At 37.3% G+C, this 25,420-nt stretch overlaps 1 protein-coding gene across 1 annotated transcript in view; it reads right to left on the minus strand.

Annotated features, from left to right (window-relative positions):
• Pla2g4a (phospholipase A2 group IVA) overlaps positions 1–25,420 on the minus strand; it is a 122,848-nt gene that overhangs the window by 64,186 nt on the left and 33,242 nt on the right. Inside the window, exons 4-5 of the mRNA XM_077802953.1 lie at positions 7,969–8,117; positions 7,114–7,227 (exon numbers count right to left, since the gene is read on the minus strand). Coding sequence (XP_077659079.1) covers positions 7,114–7,227; positions 7,969–8,117 — 263 coding nt within the window. The remainder of the gene's footprint in view (positions 1–7,113; positions 7,228–7,968; positions 8,118–25,420) is intronic.

Genomic DNA, 25,420 nt, shown 5'->3' on the forward strand with positions numbered 1-25,420 from the left:
GGATCCCAGATGACAATGACCAAGCTCTCTAAACTCTGATTGCAATGCACATGGCCTAGCCTAGATGTTAGATACCCGATGGAAAACAAAAACGGCGACCCCCACACTAAGGTTGACCTTCTCTCTCACAAGAATCCTAAAATGAAGTTGAGTGATAAATCCATTGAAGGAAGAGCTACATCCACTGTGAGTTCCTCTCTCTAACTTCAGCCGACCCTCACCACTACTAAGCAATCTTTCTATTCAACTCTGACTGACATAGTGAAGTTTGAGCTCTGCTGCCCTTCCTCCAGTCACCCTGCCTCCCCTTGCTGGGCACTTCCACAGATGCAGCCACCACTAAGCTACATTTCCCTTTTTGTTTTCAATATCAATATTCTCTGCATCTTGACCTACTACCTTTTGGCTTGCTAATGTTTCCGAGGAACAAGCCAAACCCTGTTTGCTCTCAGCTCCCCATTACCTTATCAATCCACTTCCCATGACTCACTGTTATCACTACGATAACATCCAAATTCCCAGGTCTTGCGTTCCAGTGCTGCTACAGTCTGATCTTACTATTCTTCCTCCATTCACGAACCCTCTACTCCATCACACTTGTCTAGACACCATTTCCTGACATGGTCTGTCCATTCTAATCCATGACCATCAGGCTGTTCTGATGGGAACTGCTTTCCTCCCCTTCGGTGACTCAGTCCAACCACATCCTTTCTTCAAGAACAAGTTTAAACCTTTGATGTCCACTGTAACTCACAATGACTTGCACCCTCACTCCTACCTGTACCTGTCTCGTCTTATCTCCTGTCAGTCTCTCCACTTCTCCTTCTTTATACTCCATCCATACTCCTGGCAACCTAGGCTTCAAGGCTACATTAGTCAGTTTTCCATTGGTGTAATAAAATACCTGAAGCTGGGTACTTTATTTAAAAAAAAATGGATCTGTTTATTTAGCATACAGTTTTGGAGGCTGAAAACCCCAAATCCAGCAGCCACATCCACTAACCCTGTGGTAAGGACCTTATGGTAGATGGCAACACAAAGGTGGAAGTGCATGTGAGAGGGAAAATTCACATAAGACAAGGGACCAGAGAGTGGGGAGAGGCCAGTCTTGTCCCTTGCTATGCTCTCCCCAGATTAACCAACTCACTCTGCAAGACCAACATCAATCCCTTCCAAAAGCAGCACCCCCAATGGCCTAATTACCATGAGGCCCCACTTCTTAAAGGCTCTGCCACCTCGCCAATACTACCACACCAAACTTCCAACACAAGACCTTTGGAGAACACACTCAAACCTCAGTGAGGGCCTTTCTACTTGGAGTGTTCTGCCCTAAGACGCCTCAGAGGTGCCTTTGTCAGCCACATTTTTTGGAACTGCTCATGTGAGTCCCCGTCACACATTTGCAGGCTCCCTCATTTTCTTTCCTAGGTTCATTTAGTAGTTGTCACTATCACAATTTAGCAGAAGTATCTTGTACTTACTGAGCTTGCTTTCCATCTATTTCACTAAAAAGAATATTAGTTCCAAGACAACAGGAATTCTTACCTGTTCACTCCAATGCCTATGAGTGTCTGCCAAATACTGGATGCTTAATAGTGTTTGTAAAATACATGAATGAATGTGCTGCCATAATTCTCACTGCACACTTTGCCCATATTATTCGTTTGGCACTTAAAATTATCATCCATAAGCCCTGAAGACTACTTAATGATATGCTAACTGTTTGGGAGTCTACTATTTCTGCAACTTGCTTTTAAATGCATCCAAAATGCAAGATGCATTGATGAGTGACTAGATGGATAAACAGACACAAGCAAATAGTGCAAAATGTTAATTGCAGGATGTACATGGCAGTTACATGGTGGTTCATTGTAGAAATACTTCCATTTTTTTACGTTTGAAAAAATTTATAATAAAACTTGGGGGAAAACTCTTAACACTTTAGAGAGGCCTTCTCTGGCTATACAAACTTCAGTTGCTAACCAATTGTTCTCCATTACATCTCTCTATTGTATTTTTTTTCATAGTTTTGTTGTTGTTGTTGTTGTTGTTGTTGTTGTTGTTTGGTTTTGGTACCAGGGACTGAAACCAAGGGTGCTTAACTACTGAGCCACATCCCCAGCCCTTTCATTTTTTTATTTAGAGACAGGGTCTCACTGAGTTGCTTAGGGCCTTGCTAGGTTGCTGAGGCTGGCTTTGAACTCACAGTTCTCTTGCCTCAGCCTCATGAGCTGCTGAGTTTTCAGGTGTGCACCATGGTACACATCCTTCACAGTATTTTTTACTAGCTGGTATCCTGTGATGGTTCTTTGGCTCATCGCTGCCTCTCTACCCTCCCTAATTAGAATGTGATTTCCCTGGAACTAGGATGCTGCTAGTATGTCCTCTGCTGTTTGCTCTTCACCTAGAATATTGCCTGGAACATAATAAGTGTCTAATAAAAAAAACTTTTTAAGTAAATAAATTAATGAACAGATACATGTAGAACTGCTTATTGCATTATCAGTTGACAGAGGAATATCCACTTTCCAAACAAATTTCCAGTTTTTTGAAAATGAAAGGTTTTGCAACTTTCATAATATTTAGCAAAGTTTTAGCAGCACAATAAAGGTTCACATTCTTTTCATAATAATAAATAACACAAGCTGCTGACAGGTCAGTATTTTGAAGTTGCATAACACTATGTAAATAAAAGACTCCTATTCTTGTATTATTATTATTTAGCTTTCATGTCTGTAAGATGGGAAAAAAATTAAAAGCTTTTTGGTGAAGAGAGTCAAATGAAAATAAGGTAATTTTTCTGGATCATGGAATTTTGTAAATGCCAAAGAAGCTAAGAAATAATTTAACCTAAAACTTTTTTTAAAAAGAATATGAAAATAAGACTCAGGGAAAACAAATGTCAATTCAAACATCTGGAGGGAGATTATGAACAAAGACAAAATAAGAATCCAATCTCCAAATTCCTAGTTTTTACTGTAAGTGCGGACAGCAGGCCCCTGGGAATTGGCCATCTCCATTTGGAGGCTCTCATGGATTCTCCAGCTGCCTCCTGGCCAGAGAGATCACCCTGTTGACTTAGTATTATTAACTTTCAATATTGTCTTGACTTGAAGCATTTGTTCTCCCTCCCCTAAAGCCAAGTGTTCTTTTTTCTCTTCCAGATTGCCAGAAGCACCACTGAGTCCTGAGTCTCTTCTCCCATTGGCCCTCACCACCTGTTCTCCTGCCGCTGAGTGTTGTTGAATTGACAGCCCACTTAGGACAGAGCTGGGGAGGCTGCACAGGGTACCCCCATGACAGAAGGAAGACCCCAGGTCCCTCCACTCAGCCTCCATACATCTATCATTTTCCAAGGACCACCACAGTTCACCAACTCAAAGAACTGTCATTCAGAGACAAATGTGAAAGGACTATTGGGCACAGAGTAATAAAGGAAAGACGTTTGGCCAACGATTTTCTCAGGCGCACTAAAGAAAATAATTATGTAAGCTACTTTAAATGCAGGAATGTGGAAAGCCTATGTAAAGCCTGAGGCTTATATACTTAACCAAAGGAAATGACAGAAGAAGAGGAACTACATTTTTTTCCACAATATCTTCTCTCAAATCAGTTTTTGTACTGTGGACTGAAATGCAGAAAAGTAAAAAAATTCTTTGGAAAGGCTACACCTTGCTTACAAAATCCACAACAAACATTTCCCGAGAACCTTCCCTTAGCAACATGCAATGGGTAAGGCCTGCGGATTTCAGCCTGTGACCACGTGTGGTGTGTGTGCTCTTTCTCCTGGGTTCCCCACCGAGGACCTGCCAAGGCCTTGAACTGGCCCTGCCCCATCTTGCTTTCTTCTTTCAGGATGCCACACTTTTGCAATTTCTTCTGACTGGAATGCTCATAACTACTTCTCTTCCTGCTGCAATCCTATTCTTTTCTCAAGGTATAATAACAGTAAAGAAAAGCAAAAAGCATTTATGTAGTCCTTAATATGTACTGTACCAAGCACTGTTCTAAGCACTATATGTATGTATGCTTACAGCATATATAGGATTTATATATAGTAATCAGTTATTATAAACATTTAATATATAATGAGCTAAGCATGGTGGTACACACCTGTAATCCCAGCGGCTCAGGAAGCTGAGGCAGGAGGATTGCAAGTCCAAAGCCAGCCTCAGCAAAAGCATGGCACTAAGCAACTCAGGGAGACCCTGTCTCTAAATAAAATACATGTACATCCTGCTATTAACATGTTGCTCTATTTGCTTGTGCCTATATCTCCATCTAGTCACTCATCAATCCATCTTGCATTTTGGAAGCATTTAGGAGCAAGTTGCAGAAATAGTGGACTCCCAAACACTTAGCATATCATTAAGTAGTGTTCAGGGCTTATGTATGATAATTTTAAGTGCCAAATGTATAGTATGGGCAATGTGTGCAGTGAGAATGATGACAGCACCTTCATTCATGTATTTTACAAACACTATTAAGCATCCAGTATTTGGCAGACACTCCATAGGCATGGAGTGAACAGGTAAGAATCCCTGTTGTTGTGGAACTAACATTCTGTTTAGTGAAATAGATGGAAAGCAAGCTCAGTAAGTAAAAGATACTTCTTCTAAATTGTGATAGTGACTAGTGCTAAATAAACCTAGGAAGGGATTATATATGACTACATAGCTAATATATAACTATTGAAAAGTATATAGTCTGTGCAAGGGTGACATGCAAATTTGTAAAGAGTTCCATATTTTTTGGAGACTTGGAAAAAAAAGAGTGGTCAAAATAAAAATATATATATATATAAATATATAGTCATATTTCACATAATATATTTTATCAAATTATAATTACATTCATATTTAATATTCATATATCATTACATGTATATATTACATTAAATAGATTTAACTTATTTAATGACTATTAAATTTTAGTAATGACTCCCCTATAAGATATTATCTCCATTTTACAGAAGAGTAAGTGAGGTACAGAGGAGTTAACTAATCTCCCAGGATGAGTGACAGAGATGGGATTAAAGTGTTAACCTTCAGGTTCCCTGTTTAACCTGTTCAAAATCATCCACTAATATGCAGCCACCCTGGGCCTCCCCACACTGCATGCTCTTTCTTTTTCTGTCTTCTCACTGCACTCCATACACACCTTACCGATATCTATTCCACTGCTTGGTAAATTGTTTTTACCTCGTGTGGTGGGCCTCCTCTCGGGGACTTCTCATTTCAACCCTCACTTTCACTTCCACCCCAGATGAGGACAACTAAAGGAAGAACTTCCCATACATTGTTGTTTCCATTCCTCGCACAAACACAATGGCGAATACATGGGAGGTCTTTACCAAATGTTTATGAAATGAGTCAATGAAATGGCTTTAAAAGTGACAGCAGGAATGTGAGGAGTGTACCTCTTGGCACTGCACAGGAGTTACTGAAAGGTAGAGTAGTAGCATGTCCTCAAAGTACCTGGGTGACCAGCCTGCAGGGTGAGGAAGACCCCTCTGGGCTTCAGGTGGTTCCTGAATAGGTCCCCATTTATCCCATAAGCATAAGCCATGTATTAACTCTAGGCATGTGTACCCAGCCTTTCAGGTTTCCTGACCCATCGGATGTTAATTTGCAGCAGGAAGATGGAAACTTGAGTCCCAGTGAACACCACAGATGATTACCATGGGGAATGAAGTAGGGATGGGCCACCTGGTGTGGTAACAGAAGCAACATGGAGGAGGTGAGGTGAAGGGACTGGCAGGTTTTGCCGAGTGGATGAAGCACCTGCAGTCAGTCCAAAGCTGACCAAAGCCAGTGTCTCTTCCAACAAGAAAACCTCGACATGTTCACCAGCCTTTCACATTCCACATGCTGGTCTACCCACAAGTTTCATTTCTCACTATAAATTCCCACGTTAATTTCTGATAGAATTCAAAACCCAGTGAGTTTTTTCAGTATAAATAATTATCCTAAGTTTTTATTATTCATAAATAACTATAAAAATTTTAAAAATCTAGTAAACCTGTAAATACAAAGATAACAATAATCTGGAACATCATCCATTCTGATGCTTCACTGCTTTAGCCCTAATTATTTTAGAATTATTTGAGATAGAACTATTCCTCCAGATAGGATTACTTTGATGTAATATATGTAAATAGCAAATTTATATGTGTTTATAATAATAGTAAATACACATATAATATAGTAATAAGTAATTTTAGAAGAGTTTGGGTTTTCCAACATTTTTCTTTGAGTTTGCTACTTGTTCTTAGTCATTCTCCCTTCCTTCCCCTCTCTCTTTCTCTCTCTCTCTGACTCATTGTTATTCCTCTCAAATTTTGTACCTCCCTTTATCATCCCAAATGATTTGCATAGGCCCAGAGATGTAGTTCAAAATATTGCTTAATCTTGATGTTATTGTTTGAACAAGCAAAGAGATGAATGCCTATGTTAGGTTTTCATTGCTGTTATAAAACATCTGAGAAAACAACTTAAAGGAGCAAAGAGGTTTTAGTCCATGCTCTGCCAGTTTCAATGCTTTGGGCCTGAGAGGCAAAACATCATGGCAGAGGGCTATGGCAGAGGAAAGCTTCTCACATGATGGCAGCCAAGAAGCAGAGAAAGGAAAGGGCCTGGACAAGATAGAGTCCCCAAGAACACACCCCCAAGTATCCACTCCCTCCAACTAGGTCCTACCTCCTGTAGCTTCTACCACCTCCCAATAATCCATTCAACAATGAATCCCTCAGTGGATTCATCCATTAAAGAGGTCACAGCACTCATGATCCAAATACATCCCCAAATTCCCATTTCTGGACATTGCTGCATTAGGGACCAAGCCCTCAATAATGTATGAGCCTTTGTGGGGAATTCCATAGCCAAACCATAATAATGTCTCAGTAGCATTTAGAGTAGTACCTCAACCAACATTTATAAGTATCAGAATAAGAAAAGTTTCGGACAGGAACTAAAAAGTTTTAAAAAAAAAAAAACCCTAAAAATTCTATAAATAAATAAATAAAATTTTAAAAGCACTAACCCAGATTTCTAAAATAAATAGATTTTTTTTATCTGACATTAGGTTTAAAAATAATTCTGCTGCATTACATACTTGGTTGAAAATAAAAGGAACTTCTTTTTTCTCTCCCACTTTCATGGAAGATATAGGAAATGTTGCAGTTCCTAGAGTTTCATCCATGACATAATTGGCATCCATTAACGTGACCTATAAAACAAAAGATAGAACACATAAAGTTTCCCGGGGATCTTTGGAAATTATGTCTAAAATCTCTACTGATGTCTATAGGAAATGAAAGTTTTCAAATGACAGTTAACTGTCCCTTGAGGTCCTCCTCTCTTTCTTTTCCAGTTCTAGGGACTGAACCCGAGCCCTGGCCCATCCCATGCGAGGCAAAAACTCTATCACTAAGCCATGCCCCCAGTCCCCTGAGGTCCTCAAGATTAACTTCTAACAATACTTTCTTCTTCTTCTGAATACTATATTTTCTGATAAAATAACAAAGTTTTTTTTTATATATTCCTAGTTGTTCCATTAAATTGTAATGTTTTCAAAAATGAAACTTAATTCCCTATTTTGAAATGAGAAAGGAACAAACATTTTTATCAACATAATTTTCTTTGGTGGAAAATCTATTTTATCTTATTTTAAAGGCTATTGAAATATCTTTATTCTGTTGTACAAAGAATTCCCTTCCTGATAACCGAAAATAAATTTTCTCCCAAGTATGGGAGAAGGATAGAAGTCTCCCCACCCTCATTCAGCATCTTGAATTTCCCCACTGGATGCTCATAAGACTTGATGGCACATCTAGAAGGTGGTCTACCCTGCTGCCAGCTTGAGTCCCATCACTTAACTGAGGCTAAAGAAGGGAAAAGGAGAACAAACTGAAGCATGAATCTCTACATGAAGGATAGACTTCTAAGAACCCCCAGATGATTTACCTACCTCCAAAATATTTTCCTGATTAGGATCCAAAATAAATTCAAAGGTCTCATTCCACACAGGGTTGATGTCATTATTGAAGTGTCTTGTTCTCTTCCTGCCGTCAGGGGTCGTAGAGATGAAAAGTTCCACGTAGGGATCTGGAGTGTCAACTATGGGGCAGTAAACAAAAATGAGGAAACAAAAATGAAATTCTTCGTTCATAACTTGTTTTATTAATACATCTTGCCACATTCTTTCTTCAGTGATTCCACCAAATCCTTTACCATCTTACAGCATTGTACACACTATAGTTTATGGATGGAATGATGCATCTATCTTTTCCTACAAGACTATAAACACCTTGAGGGCAAGGATCCTATCTTCAGGATCTAGCAATGGAAAGCAACTGTATTAATAGTGAAGGTCTCCTAACTCAAGGACTTGACTTTTTTGTTTAACACATTCTTTCTTACAAGGTCATTTTAATTAATAAGTGCAAAAACCAATAACTAAGGGATGGCTACTAGAAAGCTGTGTTAAGCTCTGTGCATACTTTAGTCTATTTAAACTCCACAGGATTGCTGTAAGGAAAGTACTTTATTTTAGTATTGAAGCAACAAGAACTGAGACATGTACAATATAACCACGTCACACAGCTATTAAGTACCAGAGCAAGATCTTCAACTTGCTAGAGTCATGTGACTTCAGCAATGTTCTTTGGAAGACATCTTGCTCCTGGTGAACAAGGAGATCAGAAGGTATGAATTGCTATGGAATGAGGAGCTGCACATGGAGTTTTGGAGAAAAGGAGAGAAGGGAGAGAAAGTAAGAAGAAAATGAGCAAAAGAGGTGACAGAGGGAGAGAGAAAGTGGCACCTAGGTTCACACAAATAAAACACAAGAAGTGAAAGCAAAGGAAAAACAGAAATAATGGCTTCCGAATTATTAGTTCTCAAAGTAAAATTTTATTTTTAATATACCTTGTGCTTCAACAACTATGGCCATCTAGTAAGAAAATCAATGCCCTTCACTTAATTTTTTAAATACTACTCATAGTTCTTCTATGCAGTCATCAGATTCTTTTAAATTGTGCATTTAAAAAAAAAATGAAAGTAGAAATATCTGTAAATAGAATACCAGCATTCAAAACTGTCATTTATTAAATTTTCCAGTCTGGAGCTCATTGGTCAAGGGTCTCCAAAGTGAGAACCACTTTGCCTGGTGAAAAAACAGAGTCCTGACCCTCCTCCCCCAAGAGCCATAATCAGCACACCTACAATGGAACTAGGGATCTTCGTTTGTAGGTAGTCTGACATGGGTATGGGCCATATCTAGTCACACGTTGGATATTTTAGAGAAATAGGCAGTTGTTTCAGTTTCTAACTTGATGCTTATATTTCTCTACAGGACCATGAAAGACAAACTATAAAACAAAAAGAAGGATGGGTGGGGAAAATGGGCCAAAAAGAAATTCTTCTATATCTGCCACCAGGAGATGGTTGCTCCTTTTTCTTGGCCGTGTTTCTGCAACATCTCCAGTTGGTGCAGTAGGACTGCAACAGAAATAAAACTACACATTGAGAATGGCAGATGGCAGAAGATTATAAAAAAGACCATGTTTTCCCTTCTGGAGTACAAGTAAATATACGTAATTTTAGAATATTCAATTAATACTTCAGATTAAACATAAGAAAAAATTATATACAGCCCCTCCATGCCATGGGGGCTGGTTCTTTCTCACTTTCCCAGAAATATTAGGAAAAATCAAAGGCAAGAAAATCCCATTTAGAATATTAAAACTATGCAGGCAGGGGAGGTACGCCATTCCTTCAACAAATAAGTGCTCTCTAAACACTAGGAAACTGTCCATCAAAAAGTAATTTGACTTTGATAAGGAGTTGAGCCCTAACCTGCAAATTTGGACTATGAAAGTGAGTCAAATGCAAATTTTAAAAGCAAGGTAATGGGAAACAAGCAGATACACTACCCCATGACTAGTAGCTCAGTCACTCAGACCATTACATACAAATTAGGTCAAATAGTAGGTGGGGCAATTGCCCCTTGAGGCTTGATGCTTATTTGAATCTCTGAGGAAGAGAAAGACAGGTTTCCTTAGACCACTTAAAGAAGGGGAAGCTAAGAGTTCCTTGGAAAGAACCAGATAGGAAAAATAGCAGCAAAATAAAGGGACATGTGTCAATCCATGATAAAACTATCTTCTCAGCCAGCTTAGGACTCTCAATGTGGATATACTGTAACACATCCTAACCCTATCAGAATGATAAAGACTATAAAAAAGAAGATACCTGAAGCATATTTATTTGCCAAAACATCAACAGACTTTTTAAAAAATTGGAATCCAGTTTAACGCCATCATTTTTTATTCTTTGTATTTATTTTTATTTTCAAATAAAGTCAGTATCCTAAAATAATGGTCAAGAGGGACAGTTTTCCTAATTTCTCCTATTGCTTCTTCAGCAAGAGACCTTAAAGTTAAGATGTCAGAGGGTGACAGTTTGGAGAAGCACTCATAGCTGCAAACTTGATACAGCAATCTCCGCCAATCCTAACCTTTGCAAACCAAGAAGCAAAACTATAGCCATGGTCAACACTACAGGATGAAAAGCAGTTTTAAAAACCTAGTCTAAAAATAGACGATGGTAATAGATATCTGAGCTCACTTTCTCTGTCTAATCTATAATCATCATTGGCAAGGTCACAAAAAGAATTAGAAGTTTTGAAGAAGGAAAGTCCACTTGACAGGAAATACTCAGCCCAATGCTTTAGATAAGTTCCTAGAAATGTATTAAGGAAAAAAGAAGAAGAAGAAGTACTCAAATGTAGAAAATGATTTTTTTTTCCTCCTACATATTTACTATGTGGCTTTGTGAATTAATGCCTAAGGGGCAAGTGGTTATTGAGATACTACCTGGGCCTCACCTTGACTATTTCCAGCAAAACAGGTGGTGAAGCAAAGAGGTAATGTGTGGGCAGAATCTCTTACATCTCATTCTTTTATCTAAACCTTCACAAACAAAAATGATGGGGGTGTGGGATGCAGATCTTTTTTATTCCCATAAAGATGACATGAAACTACATGCACCAGAAATAGCTTCAGAATTCCAGGGTTGTAAAATTTACTCATAAACTTTAGTAGTTTAAGGAGTGCCTGCCCAAAGTAATAACAGGTCGATCTGTCATTTCAGCTTTGCCCAAGTAATATGTTTTGTGATTCATGATAGGAAATAATGGAAGCTTCGAAATCTTAATTAACTCTTTTAAATATTCTTCATTTGTTTTCTCAAGTCCACCACACTCAGTAACAACTTAAACTCTGTAATATGGATGACCAGTCATGTGCTACCAGTCTTATAATAAATAATAACAATCACAACAAAAAATCCCCAAGCGAGACCTGCCCTCAAATACATAGTCAAAATATCAGCATTCTGAATAGCTGTGACCAAGTGATGGTGTGCTAAATACAGAGCTTCTCACAATTCAGGCTACTGAATTACCTTCCCAGAATCATCTGCAATGCTTGTTAAAAATGAAAATTGAGATATACTCCATGTTTGTATAAATATGTCAAAATAGACTCTATTGTTATGTATAACTAAAAAGAACAAATAAAACTTTTTTAAAAAATGCAAATTGGGGGCTGAGGATGCAGCTCAGTGGTCGAGCACTTGACTTGGATTCCCAAAACCCTGGATTAGATTCTGGGCACCACAATAAAAACATTGAAATTCAGTCCTCTACAATCTTATTCTTCGGCATGGGCTTGAAAATCTGCATTTTCAACAACTTAATCAGGGGATTCTTTTACACACATATGAAAAACAAAAACTTAAGGCATAATTAGAACTAATATCAGAACAAACTAAAGAACAATAGTATAATAGCACCCACAGAAACATTTTGGCTTGAAGACATTAACAGGCTTCTTGGCATTCTGTGCAGGCATTATTATGCCTGTAGACAAGATTAGAGACAATCCACTTAGTCACTTCTGTTCCTCTCTAGCCACTAAGTACATTTTCAAGTGTTGTATGAAGACAAATTCAAGAATAAAGCAAATGTGGGTGTGCACCTTGGTTTGCAACCTTTTTAAGGTGATGGGCTGATGATATTCAAACGTTACACATCAATTATTACCAAGCTAGAAATGCCACAGTGAAGACCAAAAAACTAATAATTATTTGGTGAAAGAAATGTCTCTTAATACTATTCACAAATGTGGTGACTCTTTTGGAGCATTAACGATTTAGTGATAATGGCAATTAAACATGAAAAATTTATGGCATCTTTAGGATTGCTAACCTTTCAATACCCATGTTCTAAGCTAAGTGAATTGCTGCCTAAACCCTAGAACCCTAGAATACTGATGACCAGTACCACTGTAAATGTATGAATCTTAAATATATACATATATATATATTTTTAATGTAAATATTTTAACTGAAGGAAAAAATACAGAAAGAAAAGTTGACAGATTGTAACCGTCTAGCTTGTTGAATTTTTATAAACTGAATTCATCATGACACCATCACTCAATTAAAAATAAAAAACATTACCAGCACTTTGGCATCTTTCCTCAAACTCTTTCAGCCTCTCCAACAAGAGTGACAACTACTCTGCCTTCTATCAGCATAGAATATGTTTGCTTAAGTTTTATCTTCATGTAAGTAAAATCAATCTGTAAAGTACACATCAGTATATACTTCTGGGACTGGTTTCTTTTGCTCACTATTTTAATCTGTATTGACATTTATATAATAACATGTAAGAGAATTATCAGTTTTTATATAGTCCTAAAAATACTCAATATGTCCTCCTCCTGCTATGTGGCCCACAATACAAACAAGATATATGAAAATTTTTATTTCATTATTTTTTCCCTACATGCAAACCAAAACACAAATAAAGCAACATGAAACAAAGAGCTAAAAGTAAATTGTACTATTATTCCTAACTCTCCTATTTATTTATTGGTACTAAAATTTCCAGCTGTGAGAGCTAAAAATCATGAGAGTCATTCTCTTTTTCTCCAGAGTCCTTACATCCAAACTGTCTGTCTCCATGTTTTAGCTTCACACTTCTAAAATGGCCCTGACATCTGATTCCTCATTCCATTCAAAATATCACTGCCCCAGCTCAACTAAGCAACACTTCTGTCCTGGGCAATTAACATAATCTTGTGATTGTTTGTTTTTAAACCACTTCCCATACTGTCACCCCAATTTATGAAGTCAGACCTACTAATGGTGAAAAAGACTTCACAAGGTCCATGCCACCAAAGCCCGGATTCTCTTTCCAATCAGTGGCCCTCCTCCATTACAGTGGAACATTACCCTTGCAAGTCCACATATAGGCCCAGAAACATCCTTGAAATTGACACATACTGATGGCAGAAACATTCTCATTCTGCCAAAAGAACAGGGCTGTTCTTTGACTTGTATGTATGTATCATTGTTTGCTTTTGATGCTGATAGCTAAAAGTCATCTGAGTCGTTGTTCTTGTCCCGAGACTATGCACGATAAGGGTCCAAGGACTGCACAGTTGAGGGAGAAGGGGAATGAGATGTTCTCTTCATTTTCCTTATCTCGTCCATACTTTCCTAAGAAAATATTTGGTTGTTTTGTTTTCTGATGGATTAAACCGGCAACTACAAATCACATTTTGTAGAGGCTTCATCTATATACATCTGCATGAAATAAAAATAATTCCACCTACAACTTCAACTTGCTGATTTGGCATTCCTAATACCATCAATTTATGAAGGAAACACAAACACAACTCTCAGAGGCATTAAGTGAATCAAACAGGATGTATCCAGTCTTTCTGAAGCCAAGAACCTCTTTGCTCTATCAAATAGGCCAATGTTGACAATTCTTGCCTGTTTTTGCCTCTGTTAAACAATACCTTACATAATGGCATAGACCATATTCTTCCTATTCACTACTATATCCAAGAGTCTGGCATAAATTTAAACCTCACAGAAATATAGTAAATATTACTGAAAGAACAGAGGCTGGGCTAATCCTGAGCAATGGTATGGTATAGGGGACCCTTGTGCGAGGTCTGCTCTCTAACATTTACTCCTCAGTAACAGGGCTCAACCATTGGATGTTTTGTCCTTACTCCACTTACTTATATTTTAATATAAATCAGTGTGAGGCATTTTCTCCAATAACTCTGGTATTTAACTTTAATTTCCAAGTATTGAATGGGAAAAAAAATCCTGAATTTCAATTTATTTTCCTTAAAAAATAACTCCCAGGAACAGACAGAACTTCAGGGGGTTTGTTTACAGGTAGTGGCCTCTGCTGCTTCTAGAAAGGGCTCAAAATTGGAATTATATGACTATGGACACTGAAGGCAATCCCTGGGATTTGCTGAAAGAGCAGAAACTGGAAAAACATAGCTAAATGAAGGTTTAAAACATAACTGAAATATTTGTGGTTGCTTCTATTATCATCTTCCTTAATCTCTATAACACCTGTCTGGAGAAAACAAAAATATCTTTGTAATAAGTATCTGTGCTTGGAATGTATTAACTATATTTAACCTAGGGATGTTTCTTAGAGTCTCTTTAGGTTGCACAGATAGAATAATTCCCCAGAAATTCTCATGCAGTATGATAAAACATAGCAATTTATTTATATTATTCATTGTAGCTATGTGGATTGAGTTATATTTGGATTCCACTCTACTTTAGATAATTATTTTTCATTAAAATGGAAGTTCTCCATCTTGGCACTGCTCACATTTGGAGCTGGATAATTCTTAGCTCTGAAATGCTATCCCTGGCTTCAACCTGCTGGATGTCAGTAAGAATCCCCAATTTTAACAAACAAAATGTCTCTGGCTACTATCCAATAGGCTGAGAAGGACATTAATTGTCCACTGGTTTAGAACCACTACATTAAAGCAAAACATGACTCTCTCCCTACCTTACATCTCTTCACTAGGAGAAACCAGAAGACAAGCTACGTTCTCTAAATAATGCACATTGGACACACCATGTCAATCCCATTCCTAATATCTTCTCTTACGATTTGTTTCCCCAAATCTAAATATCCCACACGCATCCCAATAGTAAACATCCACTTAAGTTCTACAGCCTATCTCAATTTCCATTCAAGCTATGTAGTCTTCTCTGAAGCTAACTGCCAAGATTTTCCAAAGAGTCATTTAAACCTATTTAGTCTTGCCAGCTGGATGGTAAACTACTAATAAAGCAAAGTTGCTGCAATAGTAAGCAACACTGAGAGACAGTCTGAGTTCAAGCCCCAAAACACAGCAGCTGTGCAATTCAGGACAGTACTTAGCATCTTATCTAAATTCCTTCATCTGCAAAACTGAAGTGAAAATCACTCATATTTCATGGTGTCACTGAAATAAATAAATGAAGTAAAAGGTAAAGCTCTAAGGTCTCTGCTTGGTATTTTTATTTACTTAGCAAACACTTTCATTGTGCACAGTATGACATCATTTCCTTTAGTCCTCATAAGAAAACCTACAAGGAAGGGGTGGTGATTATTACCCCATACAACAGCTGATGAAGCCAAGACATAGCACAGCCAAGTAACTGGCCCAAATTCACATGGTTAACAAGGAGTGGAAGGGAGATTTGAATCTGACAGAGACAGTTCCAGTGTTCTTGCTCTAACCACCAAGACATGCTTCCTCTTCAGTGTAAAATATACTCAAGAAAGCCACCCACCACCAACATTGTTTTTACTTCTCTTATCCTTCTTCAAGGGACTGAAGAAGTGGACATTCAGCATTTTTTTTTCCATTGTACACAATTGCAGCACAACTTTTCATTTCTCTGGTTGTACACAATGTAGCATCGAACCATATGTGCAGTCATGCATGTACCTAGGGTAATGATGTCCATCTTTTCTGCCCCCATGACCCCTCCCTCCCCTTTGCCCCATCAAAGCTACTCCATGTTAACCATGCCCTCCGACCCATTATGGATTAGCATCCACTTATAAGAGAGAACATTGGGCCTTTGGTTTTTTGGGATTCACTTACTTCACTTAGCATGATATTCTCCAAGCCCATTCATTTACCTGCAAATGCCATAATTTTATTCTCTTTTAATGACTAATATTCCATTGTGTGTGTGTGTGTGTGTGTACACACAGAAAGTTTCTTTATTCATTCATCTACTGAAGGGCATCTAGGTTGCTTCTACCTTTTAGCTATTGTGAATTGAGCTGCTTTAAACATTGATGTGACTACATTACTATAGTATGCTGATTTGGGGTATAGACTGAAGAGTGTGATAGCTGGGCCAAATGATGGTTCCATTCTAAGTTTTCTAAGAAATCTGGAGAGATTTCCTCTAAGCAGTCTGGAGAGATTTCTTCTAAGCAGTCTGGAGAGACTGCTTTCCAGATTGATTGCACCAATTTGCAGTCCCACCAGCACTGTATGAGTGTGCCTTTCCCCCCATATCCTTGCCAACATTTATTGTTGTCTGTATTCTTAATAGCTGCCATTCTGACTGGCATGAGATGAAATCTAGAGTAGTTTTGATTTGCATTTCTCTAATTACTAGAGATGTTGAACATTTTTTCATATATTTGTTGTTTGAATTTATATCTTCTTCTGAGAAGTGTCTGTTCAGCTCCTTAGCCCATTTATTGATTGGGTTTGTTTGTTTGTTTGTTTGTTTGTTGATGTTAAGTGTTTTTCAGTTCTTTATGTATCCTGGAGATTAGTGCTCTATCTGACATGCATGTGGCAAAAATTTGCTCTCAAATTGTGGACTCCCTCTTCCCCCATTGAGTATTTCTTTTGCTGAGAAGAAGTGTTTTACTTTGAGTTCATCCCATTTATTGATGAGGATATTGATAAAGGAATCTTGTTGGAATAAGCCCTGAAATTATATTTTCTTCACATTTCTTTTCCAACTAGAAAATCTCAAAGCTGTTATTCAAGTTTGCATCTAGAGATATGAATTACCTTTATACATCATCCAAAAATAATTCTGCTGGAATTTTATCTAAAATACTTCACTAAAATATTTTGAGATATCAAGTGGGATGTGAAAATGGAAAGGTGCTTTCAGAAAGTCAGTAGAATTTCAAGGACCCTCAAACTGAACCTCAGCTAAGAATAACCAGTCATTTCAGTCTCTATGCACTTTTTAATTTTAAGAAAAAATTTAAGACACTAGGATATTCTTTTAAAAAAACACATGATAAATGTTTTCACATAAATGCTCAAATTTTTAAAATAACAGAGATATTCTCTTTGTCATAGAACCTTTATGAGCATACTTTTCCTTGGCAATTTAGGAAACATTTCATCTGATTTTTAATTTAATTCCATTAGATTTTAATCATACCCTTTCAAGACAGAAGTGGTATAAGGTTTTATTTTGTTTTGGCAAAAAGAATTTACTTAAGTACACAAAATGAAGGCTGCATATTATTCAGCTTTAAAAGTTTTTAAAATTAAGACTGTCCTTCACAGAACATTAACATATTAAGGCATGTAAATAAAATATGAAAAGTAATTTAAGAGAAAGAAGCTCATATGTGATACATGTAAGATAAAGACTAAATGAGTAGGATCCACCATGCTAGGTATTGAGAAAACATATAGGACGTGGGGACTGTGTGCTTGTGAGTACCGGTGACTCTCTTCCATTTTGATCAGACTGTACTTTTACTGCTGTCCAACATACTACTGGAATATACTTCTGTTTATTCTATTGAATAAATGGAATGCAAACCCAAAGATCGATTGATGTTACTGAAATGTCACAGAACAGTATTATTTACTGTATAAATCAGACCTGAAGCACATGAACACATAAATACAAACAAAAAACTAATGCAATTTAAGTAAAAAGTAAAATGACTACCTGTACTTATAAAAAACATTTGACTTTAGAATAAACTAAATGGCATTTTAAATGGACGAGGAACAGGAGTGCCTTTCTAACACATTATATTTCTCCATTACGCAAAAAAATGAAAGATAAGAGATGTGAGGTAGACATGTGTGGTGGGACACTTAACTCATCTTGAAGTTATCTTCCCTGAAAAGACCATTGGGAAATTAATTTATTTTATTTAGAGTTTTTAAAATCCTGGGTGGATACTCAAAAACATTCCAACCACATTAGTAAACTATAACTCATGTTCAGTCATAATCTAGTCTGATACTAGGAAAATGCTTCAAGTAGAAACCATATACTTTTAGGGCATCTCATAGCTTCAAGCCAATGGCAATGTTAGTTGCCATTTCAAATATTATTCAAACATTATTTTAAATATTCTAAATAAATATTTCAAACATTTCAAATTTAAAATTCCTTACTTAATCTAAAACTGTAATTTAACCCAAAAATATTATGAAGTTTTTTTTATATGTTGTACCTCATACAAATTCAAATTAACCATGGAGAGAAATAACAGAGGCATTTAAAATTTACAAAAAGTGGAATATAAAGTTACTTTCAAATTCTCAATTGAAGGGAAAAAAAGCAATATATTCAAGAAGAAAGAAATAATTAATTGCACATTTTCATTTGTTCTGTTCATTTTCCACTAACATTTCGAAAAAGCAAGGGACCACAGGACCAGCTTGACAAGCACGCGTCGGCTCTCCCATGGTCCTTGACATCCGTTCAGGGGAAGTCAGGCCAAGCTGCCAGAGACACATGGGCACACACTGTGTCCGAGTAATTTCAGAAAAATAGCTTAGCACCAAAGGTACCATTCTACTGCTTCTTTCTCTCAAGCTGAGAGAGAAGGATCCCTTAATTTGCTTAATGCAGGAATTCAAAAGGGAAATATTTTGTCTTCAAAATGAAAAAAACTGAACGTTTTCCAGTGCCCAGATGACCCAAAGGAATATCCATCCTTTTTGTCATCAAAGATAATGTTTACAAAATAAATGTCCTTTTATGTTGATGTACGAAATAAAATTTTAAATGACAGGTAATGCTTATTGAGCACTTGTTACGCATCACACATGTAAGCACATCACAAGTACCAGCTCACTGAATTCTCCCAACATCTCCAAGACTAGGGATGACGATGAAGAGAGGGTAAGAAACTTGTGCAAAGACACGGTACTACAGTGAGTAGTCTGGGGACCATGCTCTTTCACCAATATGCCCTGCCTCTTTCCTGGAGCTTCTGATCACTTTGGAATTCAAGAATGGATACAGGACAGGGAAAATTTATTTCATACTGATTTCTAGATGATCTTGATCCTGAAGATGCTTAAAGATTAAATAGATAATGCTCCTCTATACTCATGTGCAATATTCCTCTCATCCCAGCATTTATGAATTGGAAGACTGAGTTATAAATTTTTTTTCCCAGCACATTAGTAACTCTTTGTATTGAGAATTAGGTCCTATTAAGAGGATCAAACTAGAGGGTCATAGAGCTGGGATTGAGGATTCTGTTTTAAGACTAGAGAAAAGAGGGCAATTTTTCCTAAAATTCCTATAGTTTTGAATTTTCTTGTATTTCTACAAGTGTTAGAAACCCATGCATCTATTCACTGTGCATGGCTTGGCGACCACAGATGGCCATGGACACTGGCCTCCGAGTACTATCAGTCTGAAGATGGTTGTAGGGTCTTCTCTCTGGGGGTATAGTGCACGGCCTCTGGAATTTCTCTCAGAGGCATTTCATGGCCTGTTCATGATGGAAGGCACCCCACTATTTGGTATAACTATAAAATACTGCTAAAAACACCTTTTTTTTTTAAAAAAGTGGAAGGTCAGCATCCATGAACACAACATTCAACAGAAGGTTGGATTCCAATAATGGCCAACACCAAAGCTCCCAGCAGAACCTACTCCTAAATGTCTAGAATTCTTGTGGGTTCTTGGAGAAAGAAAGTCAACTCACATGCCCCCACCTACTCTAGTGAGTACGGCTCAGAGTCCAGATTACTATGATTTAGAAAAATGATGTGAGATTTCATGGCCCTGAGTATGAAAATGGAGAATGTGTTAAATTTAAGGGTAATTATTCTATAGTACAGCAAAGATATACAGAGCAGCACAGCACAACCCAAAAAGAATTAAACATCTGCAAATATTATGCACCTGTAGCCAGAACTAAGTTGTAAAGGAGCTTTTACAGCTCTTTCAAATAATCTTACGGATTTTCATTATGGCCATAAGGTGGTACGAACCTAAAGTTCTCCATAAATTCCCACAGGAAGGCAGATGTCTAAGACATTTTAAAAGCATTCCATTCTGTTTGAATCAACCTGGTTTTGCAGTTATATTCCTTGACAATATGTGAAAGCAATAAGAATTTCAATAGCTATAAGGATTTATCTGAATTTCATGAAATAGAAATGTATACCACAGATGTGACACATCTCAACCTAAGCTCTTGGAAGGGGAGAATAACAATATTTCATATCACAGTGGTTAAAAGCAGAGTACCTAAGTCATGTTGCCTGAGTTCTTGAATACGTCTTAAACATAATCACAAATTAAGTTGTGGGAGCATTAAACCCTACTAAAATGTTGATAGAAGATTATTCTATGTCTGTAAGGGAAAGAGTGTTTTTGTGAATATAAATGTATATATATGGTGCCTGCCATATATTCGACTATTTGACTTTAAGTAGGCATTGTGATCTTTGGAACAGAAAAAATAAATGATTTGTTTTCCTATGTTTGCAATCTGGTCTGATCATGATTCTAGTATAAAAGTCAGGATTTAATAACGTAATTATGATACAAGTTTAAAGCACTCGTGTTTCCTATGAGTCTTCTCAATGATAATGTAGTAATTCATCTCATTAAGAGTTTATCGTAGGAATTTGAAATTAAAAGTAGCAAAGTGCTCAATGCATTTCATTTTTAAAGAAGTAAAACTGGTTAAAAAAAAAAAAAAAAAAAAAAACCTTAGAATCCATGCTCCCTGACAGAATGCTTACAGCCTTTGTTCTGCTCAGGAGCGCTGTAGATCTCAGGGAGGCAAACAAAACAGAAAAGTTTTCTCAAGACTCAATTGGTAGAGTGCTTGCCTCACAGGCCTCACATGCAGGCCCTGGGTTCAATCCCCTGCATCAAAAAAAAAAAAAAAAAAAAAAAACCGGCTTCTCAACCCAAATGCGTCCATGGGTCAGCACTGCCTGCACATTCCTACAGTAGAAATGCAGAATCTATGCCTCAAATCTACTGAAAAGGAGCTTGCATTTTGAACAAAACCCCCCAGTGATTCAAATGGATGTTAAAATTAAAGAAGACTGTTGGGAGAAATGAAATCAACCTAAGCCTACAAATAGCATAGAGACTTAAGAATTAGGAACTTGATCCAGATTGTGTTTATGCGTTCATCTGAAAGAAAACTTCGTTTCCCCACAGGAATAGATATTATAAGAAACAAATGTGTGAGATTCTCAAGAAAATCTTGAGTACGTTCAGATATTAATTTATATAAACTTATAAAAGCTGATTTGAGTACAAGGAGCTCATAATTCTCCTGAAGATATTTATTTTTTGTTAACGTTTAATGCCAACATTAAGCTCTTTGTCTCCTGAATACTTGTAAGAAAAGTTAGCCCCACTTGTAATCCTACAACTATACTTAGCAGCCAGAATACTGCAAAGAGGAAGAGTTTAGTGTCCAATAAAGGGGCCATAGAAGAAAAAAAAAAACTCAGTTTGTAACCATAATTAGAATTTTAAAGTGTCTCATAATTATGTGAAATTTTGTCATTTTAAAGAACATTACAGGGCTGGGGATGTGGCTCAAGCGGTAGCGCGCTCGCCTGGCATGCGTGCGGCCTGGGTTCGATCCTCAGCACCACATACCAACAAAGACGTTGTGTCCGCCGAGAACTAAAAAATAAATATTAAAAATTCTCTCTCTCTCCTCTCTCACTCTCTCTTTAAAAAAAAATAAAAATAAAAAAAAAAAAAAGAAAAAGTGCATGCTCTTTAAAAAAAAAAAAAAAAGAACATTACAGCGTTGGCTGTCTGATCACATCTTACAGAAGGGCACGTGGCTCTATCTTCTTCTGAATTCTGAGACTAGCCTCCATTATCATATGTGATCTGGGTTTTCCCTAGCACTTCTTAAAAGGAGCAGAAATCCAACGAAGTAACTACTGCGTTGGTGTTAGCAATTTCATTTGGTTATAAATGAGGTTTGTGGTCAGGTTGATGTGTTTCGTTTCATGGAGGCACAGAGAAAACGCTATGACCAACTGAAATTCTGCTGTCACAGTAGAATTCACAACCTGCTGTTGGAGGAGACTTTCCTCCATCACAGAACAGACAACACTAAAGAGCGTTGAACACCCAGCCATCCAGCACCTAGCACCCAACCTATGTCACCATGCTATTTATAACATGTCACATCCATTGCTACTTCTTGTAACTTTAAAACTGAGAGTTGTGTTAATACCACCCAATTGATGCACACTGATTGTTTTAGAAATAAGAAACTTGTAATGATTCTGAGTCAGGTATACATGTAAACTACTGACAGCTTCTTCCTATGAACCTTGAGCATAATAATGCAGAGCAGGATTGACATTGGGACAGTGAAGGTAGAGGCTGTATTTCAGCATCAGTCTTCAGTGATTCTGAGACTGGCCAACATGTCTAGGAAAGAACCAGTGACTGACTTGTTCTTGGCTGACTGGGTGCCCTCTGGTGAAAAGGAGGAGATGGGCCAGAGGCTATGATTAGAGTGTCATCTCTGCCCTTCGAAGAGTTCATGGGATGCTGCCATTTGTATTATGACATCTCAATAATGCAGAAGGAAATTTCTAAATGCAGCTACTTAGGAGAGGGCAATTTCCAAAGAATAAAACAAAAATACATATAGTCAGTACTATCTAAAACAAAGAAAGGAGATACAACTATTTAGCAGGAAATAGTGCTTTGTTTTGTGTGGTATCCTTAAGAAAGCCCTTACATATGCAAGAAAAACGGAGAACTCAAATAGTAATCTGTCACTCTTCTTTTCCAACCTGTAGAAATTTATAGAAATTTGCCCTTTGGGGGGAATTGAACCCATGAGCATTTACCACTAAGCTAAATACCCAGCCTTTTTTCTTTTTATTTTGAGACAGGGTCTCACTCAGTTACTTAGGGCCTCAAGATGTTGAGTCTGGCCTTGAACTTGTGATTCTCTTGCCTCAGCCTCCCAAGTCGCTGGGATTACATGTGTGCACCACCACACCCGGCTATAGAAACTGACCTTCTTAAATTAGTGCAGACACTATAAAAACAGAATAGGGTGGCCCTGAGTAGGGTAGTACTGAAAAAAAAAAAAAAAAACAGACAAGAATGGGGTATAGGGTTCTGTTATTTTGATCTATCAATACTCCCGGTGTTGGGATATGTTATAGTTATTACAGTTCTAGTCTTGTCTATTTTTAAAAAATTGTTATATACAAAAATGCCAAATACAGCTCTCTTGATGATTTGCATAGATCAAGATCATTAAGCAGTAATATCATAGAAACTCTTCTAAGAAGAGTACACATATAACTTTTCTCAATATATCTTCCTACAACTACTTACAAATAAAGTATTTGGCAGTATAGCTCATTCTTTCACTTTCTGAGACTACCATATCATGAAATTCTCTAAAACTCCCTCTTGCCTTCTTGTCTCTTCCCAATTTCTTACAAACTCATTAAGCTGATACAATGGGTTGGTGACATACCTATCCTGCATCAAACAAAACAAAACAAACATAATAACTCAAAACAAACCAAATTAAAGGTGCTGAATATGTTTTTACATAATGTCTTATCACTATCCTTTCTCCTGTAGCAATTAATTTCCACTGGCTATTCCTTCTGTGGGTTCTTTACTATGTAAAATAAACTTGTAGAGTTGAAGAGTCTAATGTGTCAAGCACATTGTGGGGATCCAAAGATACCTGTTTCTGGTTGTATGAGATGGATGAATGTCTTGGTTTCATGCTTTTATCAATGTTGAATCAAACAGATGCAAAATGACACTTTCAGCATCACTCTTTCCCCTATACTAATAATCAAAAAATAAGCACTGGCCAAGTGTCAGGGATCTGTGACAGTTGCTAAGGAATCCAAACCATATCAGTTGAAAGAGCCTCATGGACTAGAGTCTGAACTGCTCTAGGACACCTCATAAGCACAGTGACACCCACTGTCTCTGCACAATAGACTCTGTATTGACACAAAAGGGCGGGACTGTTTTGCCTAAGAGATAAGAACTACATTTTTTTAAAGTCAAATTAGATCTATCTTTTGCATGTCTGGAAAGTTACTGACACCTGTTCAGTAGAATAAAAAAATGGTGTTTTTAGCTAGCAGTATGACCTGTTCCGTTGTAAGGCCTGTGCGTTTTCTTAAGGTTATAGGGGATGGCAGGCTTTAATTTTGGCTTCTAATGTACCTTCTCTTTTCACAGAAGCCTTTCTCCCAATGAAATCTCATTTAAAATGATGAAAATGCAAAGAAATCTTAAAAGTAAAATAAGAAAGTAGCTTAATAAAAACAATGGCAAAAAAAAGTGGATTATATGAATTGGACTCAGATCTCAAATTGAGAATATAATCCTCAGCTTCAAACCAGTTTTGAAAAGATCGCCACGGTTCCCCTCACCTGTCATAAAAACCTTTACTCAGGCAGAACTTATGCCATCAGGTTCTAGCTCCTGTTCTCCTTACTTTGGACATTTACCAACTTCCTGGATGCTCTTCTACCTTCACCCAGAGCCTGTAACAGAGCTCACACTCTTCTTTTCCTTGGTATCTAACTTTCCCCTCTCTGTTGACGTTTTCACTGCCATTTTGACAAGCTCAGGCCTTCCTATTTGTTTTTCCCCATATTTCTTATTGGTGCATTGTAATTAGTGGGATTTGTTGTTACATACTTATATATGCACAGAACAATAACTCTCCTATTCTTTGAAAAATAAAACAGTTTTCCACATTCTCTTCCAGAATACTGAATATACTTAATATTTTATATACCATGGCTAGAACATTTTTAAGTGCAAATCCAGTCATGTGGCTTGCTACTGAAATGCTAGCAAATTCTCCCTATTGCACAGATAATATAACCTCAGTGCCAGTCCTTGTCGTCTCATCTTGTCCCCTACTCCAGCTAACACCTGGGCTTCTGTTCTCTAACAACACTGGACCTAACTCCTGACATGCACTCTGATCTACTGCCTCTGAACATCCTGTTTTCTCTGCCTGTGAATTCTCTTTCTCACCACTAAAATATTTTTCCTTCAGCTACTGATTTAAATGTCACTTCTGCAGGTGTGACATTATGATATATATTCCTTGATTCTAGCCCATGGCGCCTGACTCACAACTCCTTCCCCAAGGTAGGACACAGAAACCATAATTTCTTTCTCAAGGCAGGAAACTCTAATCTTCCCTCATCTTTCTTTTTTTGGAGCTGGCCATAAAGACATTTTCTGGTCTACACTCCTTGTCCAGTAGTAGG

The sequence above is a fragment of the Urocitellus parryii genome, chromosome 9, assembly GCF_045843805.1.
Source record: "Urocitellus parryii isolate mUroPar1 chromosome 9, mUroPar1.hap1, whole genome shotgun sequence".
Lineage (NCBI taxonomy): Eukaryota > Metazoa > Chordata > Mammalia > Rodentia > Sciuridae > Urocitellus > Urocitellus parryii.